The 6,954-nt window shown below is 33.5% G+C and overlaps 1 protein-coding gene across 1 annotated transcript; it reads right to left on the reverse strand.

Annotated features, from left to right (window-relative positions):
- Positions 1–4,405: 4,405 nt before the first annotated feature.
- LOC145097400 (LEAF RUST 10 DISEASE-RESISTANCE LOCUS RECEPTOR-LIKE PROTEIN KINASE-like 2.1) lies at positions 4,406–6,954 on the reverse strand. Its single transcript, XM_079034949.1, has 4 exons — positions 6,108–6,954; positions 5,925–5,960; positions 5,651–5,763; positions 4,406–5,560 (listed from the first exon to the last, which is right to left on the reverse strand). The coding sequence occupies exons 1-4, from the start codon at positions 6,916–6,918 to the stop codon at positions 4,505–4,507; spliced, it is 2,016 nt and encodes a 671-aa protein (XP_078891075.1). The 5' UTR covers positions 6,919–6,954; the 3' UTR covers positions 4,406–4,504.

The raw sequence follows: 6,954 nt of genomic DNA on the forward strand, positions 1-6,954 counted from the left end.
TATTTATTGAAATCTAAATCTAAATATTAAGAAAAATTCAAAGTAAATAGCAAATAGTTGAAAAAATTTCAAAATTAATTTTTACAGGTTCTCATAATATTATCAAAGTTGGGGAAAATATTGGTTCAAGCCCTTGAGTTCTATGACCCGGTTTTCTAAATTCATGCTCTAATTCACTGACAAATATGAATAAAATACAAACAGTGACCAAATTGTATAATCATTTATATAGGATCCTTGTTTTGGGAATACATCAGTTCTACAGTTTTTTAGATTTTATCTCATTTGTAAATGATTATTTTGAATTTATGGCCATTAAATTTTTATTTTTGTAGAAAAATAAGGATTTTCTTTAAGCACTAGGGGTTCAAAAAACATCTCTTAAAGATATGACCTTTCATAAAACAATTTGGATTATTATAATTTCGGACCTAAATGAGGTATTCAACCGCAATAAGTTTTGAAATGTAGCACTAACTAGTGCATGAGTTCCAAATGTAGCTGAAAGTTCGAGAATTTGTGTATAAATATTTATATGGTTTTAGTTCATGAAATATTAGCTCTTTTGAGATAAATGTGTCAACTTTATAAAATATATTTCTCTAGATTTATTGTGGGATTTAAGGCCTTTGATCATGTAATGCAAACTAGTGATCACAGAAAAAGTGTTGTTTGCGCAATTGTTTTGTAAAAACTACCAAAAATAAAATTCTTAATGTTTTACAGTAAGAACACTTAGGCTTGAAATTTAACTCAGGGTACTAGTCTCCAGAAAAGTAATATCGTTATTTTGTTGAATAATGAGTGAGATATGGCTATCCAAAGCCAAACAAATTGTTCTGACATAATGCATGTTATCTTTGGTTGATTAAAGTGCCCATTTGGGGCATATGTTCAAAAGAACAACATACATATTCTTTTTGGTAGAAAATGAAGAATAACAAACTATAGTTTATAGAGGAACAATAAGCTTTGGTGTGCGTTAATCCAATTCATAGTTCTAGGTTTATCCAAGACCCCAAAAATGGGTGTTTTGTTCTTGATGTAATGAACTCCTTGGAACCTAATCTTGCACTAGGATTTGCACTACAATCTAATTTCTAACACATGTGTGGAGTGAAAAACCATCCAAGATGTCTTATAAATGGTTTTATTATATGAGAACATAAAAAGAAAAAAAAAAGAAGGTGTTGAATCTGGTTTTAGAAGTCACAAGAACATACTAGTTTCCTTTTGATCTTAGCTTTGGCTTGGTCCCGAATTTTCATCATGTTTATCACATGAAATGTGTTTTGGTGAAACTCTAAAAACACTAAGATGTAATAAAAGTTTCTATACAAAGTGGAGGCATAAAATCTGAGTTTAGAAAGAAAAACTCTAAAAATCTACATCAAAAAGAAGAAGAAGAAGAAGAAGAAGAAGAAGAAGAAGAAGAAGAAGGTGAAGCATCCTACCTTTTCTTCGATTTTGAACTTCAAGAACACTTCAAAAGCCTCAATAATGATCAAAATATGGCTGAGAATTTCGTGGACGTGGCTGAAGTTGAGGGACTTTTGAGAGAGAAATGATTCAATGAAGAAAAGAGAAGTGGTGGAGTGTTTTTAGAGAGAATAGGGAAAGAAAGTGAGGTTATATCTCTTTGGATAGGCTATCTCTCTCGTCATCTCTTTATATATATACTTCATCCAAATCAGCCACAAAACTCCAGAAATATGAGATAACATATGAACAATGAACTGGAAAAATCTCTCCTGCAGAATATGTCTCTAGGATCCGTTTTTCTCTCTCACATTGACATGCAAAATCTGACATCGGGATTTTGCATAAGGGAACAAAAATGAGTGAGGGAGAGAGGAAGAGTGTAGAGCGGTTGGTATGGCCGAATTTTTAGGGAGAATAAAGTCTTTATGAGGCTTCTTGATGGTCCCTTTACAATTTTTATAAAATGGTCTTTAGATTTTATAAAATTCTAGGTATTTTTTGCAATCCCTAAGAGTTTATTTTTTGGTATTTATTTTGCTATTTTGTTTTTAGAAATAAGTTCTTAAGCTTGTATTATCTTGAATAAAGTTATCAAAATGATAACTTATGATTTGATTTTTATAAAATGAAATTTTTATATTTCAAATAAATGAAATAAATGATTATAACATATGAATGTAGGATTAAACAATCATTGGATTATACTTTTGGCTTATCATTCGAGATATTTGGATATTATTCCCAACTTGTAATTAAAAAAATTATGATTTAATTAAATCGTGTTTGTTAAGTTATCAAACTAGTTAAGCGCATAATATGTTCCGATGATGAAATTAGGGTATTCTACATACCCATGAGCGTTGATCTTCCGAACATGGTTTTTATGTTTAGTTTTGAGATTGAACTTTCGTCCTTTATTACCTAGTTGGAGTATTCACATCAATGTGACTACTTAGTACAAACTAAGTTACACAACTTGTTCCAAGGAATTTATTAATTCGTGATCTAGCTTAACTTGTTGCACCTAAAGCCAAGTTAAGTGTACGCATTGAAATGAAAAGGTTCTAGATGAGTCCTAACCAGAGTTTTGACGGTTGTCACAGTAGGCACCATGAGTATAAACGATCTAGCTTACACAACTAAGTAAACTTGATCAGCCTCTCTAGAATATTACTCCTTTAGACATTTCCTTATAGAATTTTGCAAGAGCTCCAAAGTCTGAAAGTGTTAGGTGGGAGTGCAAAATATAACTCTCATTTTGCTCTTAAATCATTCTGAAGTCTCTCCGCCTCATCTTTGGTCATACCATAATTATTGGCAATGATATCATCCAAATCAACATGAGAATAAACAAATTGTTTTGTCTTTGAAAATTGATGTGGACCTCTAGCGATGAATTTCTAGATGTACGAACCATGAGTTTTAGGTTTTGTTTGTTTGTTTGTCTGTATATATATATATATATATATATATATATATATATATATATATATATATATATATATATATTTTGAAGCCAAAAGAATATGTAGAAAAAAACTTCTTATCTTCCTGAGAAAAACATTTTCTTATCGGATATATATATATATATATATATATATATATATATATATATATATATTTGTTTGTTTTATTTATTTAATCTAACTCTTTAATTTAAATAAATAAAATTTTACACAAACTAAATCATTTAATAATTAAACGATATAAGTACCAAACTATAATAATTTATACATATATATCATGTTTTTGTTTTTGTTGTTATTGTTGTTGTTATCATCATCATCATCATCAAATAATAATTCCAAGAGTTCTAATATTTCAATATGAATCAAACTCATATACTAAAATATTAATTCATTTGTATCTACGTGTTATTGATTTGACTCTATAGAATGATATGTTATTAGTAATATTGTTTTCTGATTATTCTAGAGCATATAGAACCAACAATGACACCTAAGCTAAGACAGCATGTCGAAACAAATAACTAAAGTTGTGAAACCTAGATTATGAACTACTAAATCAAAATATGCATTTACACATTACAAGTAGAAGACGAATGATACAAAACTAAGAAACCTTTTACATATAGATTCAAACATAATACTATAAAATATGAGACCAAATAAGGTCGAAGCTTATAATCTGATGTATCAAACCTACTTCAGCCTGATCATCGATCTAATACGATGTCACGTAATCAACCAGCGCGATCGTGGAGATTACTTATGAATAAAGATTCAGATCCATGATTTTAGCGATTAGGATATTGTCACTGTATTGTTTCATTTAAATCCCAGATTTGTAGGGATTTACTTATATTATAAAGTTTTGTAAAGCATATAAGTTGTGCGAGGGTTCTTTGTGAAATCTACCGTTTTGTGTATTCCCTCTTTGTCAGAGTTTTTATTAATCGAGATTAGTTTTCAATTAAGTTTTTGTTCTTTATTGTTTTGTTATTGCTCGTTGATCCTATAGATCGAACAACACGCGGCGACCATTGGTCACATAACGAGGAGAGAGAGTTTGTCAGAGATAAGGATGGAGTAGAAGTGATGTGTACTTTGTTTCAGGTGGGTTCGATTAGGGTTTTATTGGGGGTGTGTTGTTTTCATTTTAGTTTTTCTTATGTATTATATTATAATTTGTTAAAATAAAACAACAAAATAAGTATAAAACTCATTTTATATGAGTCAAGAGAAACCAAGGGGACCATCTGTGCTATGAAAAAAAGTTAGGGAAGAAACATGCGAATCTAAAAAAAACATGGACCATTTATGTAATTTTCTCTAAAATATATGATAACTTTTAACTTATTAATTAAGATGGCTTAAAAAGATTTATTTAACATTATGCAATCAATTAGCATTTGTCTAAACATTATAATGTTTTGATTACTCAAGATGTTTGTGTCCCAAAATATGTCATATTAAAACAAGGGGAGTGGTTTGAACATCGAACAAGATTAATTAGCCAGTTAAAATTAAGTTTAAGACATTGAAACTTTCATGGCTAACCATTAGGTAGACAAGTGTTCCCGCGTAGCCTGTGTTAATAATCTTTCATGACTTGAATCCAGTGTGGTTGATGCTGAGGTTCCTTGGCTATACCTTGTTGGAGATGACCAGAAACGTTTAGTTGGAACATGCAACGACTGAAAGCTTCCTTCCAACATCTCCACAACTTTACTTATGGAAGGCCGATCCGATGGATCAGACTGGATGCACCAAAGGCTCACCATCACCATCTTCTTAGCTAATTCCTCTTCTTCTTCAGTTGTCACCCCATCAACCTCTACATTTTCTCCATCTTCTAGTTTCTTGTATATTGTATCTGGAAAATATATCGCACTCATGTCTGTTGTGCTAGCGATATTTTCCTTGCATGCACCAGTCATTTCAAGAACCATCATCCCGAAGCTATACACATCAGACTTATGAGAAGCTCCTCCAAGTCTCTTTAAAAATACTTCAGGAGCCATGTATCCAGCAGTACCTCTTGCACCCGTTACCGATACAATACTTTCCTTTCTCTTGCACAACTTAGCTAATCCGAAATCAGATATTTTTGGGATAAAATCTTCGTCCAATAGAATGTTGTGAGGCTTTATGTCGAAGTGCACAATTCTTGTGTTACAATGTTCATGTAGGTACTCCAAGCCTCGTGCAATCCCTTTTGCAATTCTAAATAATGTGTTCCAGTCTAGATGAGATTCATCACGACGTAGAAACTTATCCAAGGATCCATTTGGCATGAACTCGTATATCAAGGCTCTTTTGTTTCCATCAAAGCAGAAACCCAAGAGCGAGACTATGTTGACATGAGAAGTTTTACCAATGCTACCGATTTCGTTAATGAAATCTTCTCCATCTCCCATTCCTTTGTCCAAGAGCTTTACTGCAACTAGTTGCCCATCAGGCAATTGTCCTTTGTAGACACTTCCATAGCCTCCTTGTCCCAGTTTCTCAACGAATGAGTTTGTCATTTTCTTGATTTCTGAATATCTATATCGATTTGGAGCTATAGGTCCATAGTCCCTTATGAATATTTCTATTTGATGATTTCTAGAGGTTCCCTGTTGTCCAAACCGGATGCTTGATTATGTTAGGAATCATGATATATAATAAAGACATTATTAATGTGGTATATATGTGGAGATTCTTACCAGTAATTGAGGCTTTCTATCTGGTCTGATGAGACCTCGATTTTTCCATCTTTTTATTTGAAAGAACATCACCAACAACATGATCAGGATTCCTGCAATGGCACTTGAAATGCCTGCACATAATATTTACATGATTTGTCAATGAGGAATAATTTCTCTTCGGGTTCAATAAACGCAGAGGGACATTTTGTGTTTAATTTGATATCAAAACTCTTGGTAAATGTCTTCTTGATTAAACAATTTGGTTGATGTAGACAAAAGTTTATCTGCTTACCTATAATAACCTTCAACGACGCAACTCCCATGATTCCTGTTATCAAGAAGGTAACGTATTGGAGATCAGACCATGATCAATAAGCAACGTCAACGAAAGACACTTAGTATGATGCAAAATGAATTCGGAAGGATTATAAATACCTAAGCAAAATGTGAATCTACAACATTGGAAATCACGTACCTCCACTTCCGGTTGAATTGTTACAAGTTAACGAAAAAACCCCATTATCACAATAGCAAGCAAACAATTCAGGTGAAGTCGAGTTGGAGCCACACCGACCATTTGACCTCATACACTGATTGCACTCGACGTCGTTCGCTATCCATATTAAATCGAAACCAGCCATCAAAGCTGGTCTCAGTTCATCTGCTGTAGCAAATGGCGACGCTAATCGACCAGCAAGATATTGCTTAACGGGTACAGTGATGTAATTCTGACACTGTCGCAAGAAGCTGCTCATGTTGGAAACTATCTGAGATGTCGTAAGGAAATAACCATCACTTTGGCTCTCATTCACATTGCAACTAAACAGGTGATTAGCACCCAACGGAATCGTGGATGTACTCGTATTGCACCCGTAGTACAAAGACACATTTTCCTGGCCAGAACTCTCGACGGCGAAGAGGGTGGAGTTGAAGGAGGTGTTGTATAGATATTCAGGGCAAATGTCATCCCAGAGATCGTTTCTAGCAATGGTGATTGTCTGTGTACTTGTATCCGTATCCAGGATTTGGTAGTTAACTGACTGATAACTGAGTAGGGAAACATTAGTTTCGCAGGTTAGCTGAAACCCTGGATGGCCGCAGTACGCCGGACGAGTTGACCCCCAAAATGGGTAGTGTAGTCGGAAGTCTCCACACTGGACAACTTCGCCACAAACATCATATGGCCGGGATTCTTGGCATGAGATAGCCGGAAAAGAGACAACGATGACGATAATCACTGTGAACGTGATGAAGATGGCTGGTGTCGGGTGTTGATGGGGATTCATGGTGGTGGGAATAGAACGAGATGTAATAGTTAATTA

This window comes from Lactuca serriola, chromosome 4, assembly GCF_051521515.1.
Source record: "Lactuca serriola cultivar US96UC23 chromosome 4, Lser_US96UC23_V15, whole genome shotgun sequence".
Lineage (NCBI taxonomy): Eukaryota > Viridiplantae > Streptophyta > Magnoliopsida > Asterales > Asteraceae > Lactuca > Lactuca serriola.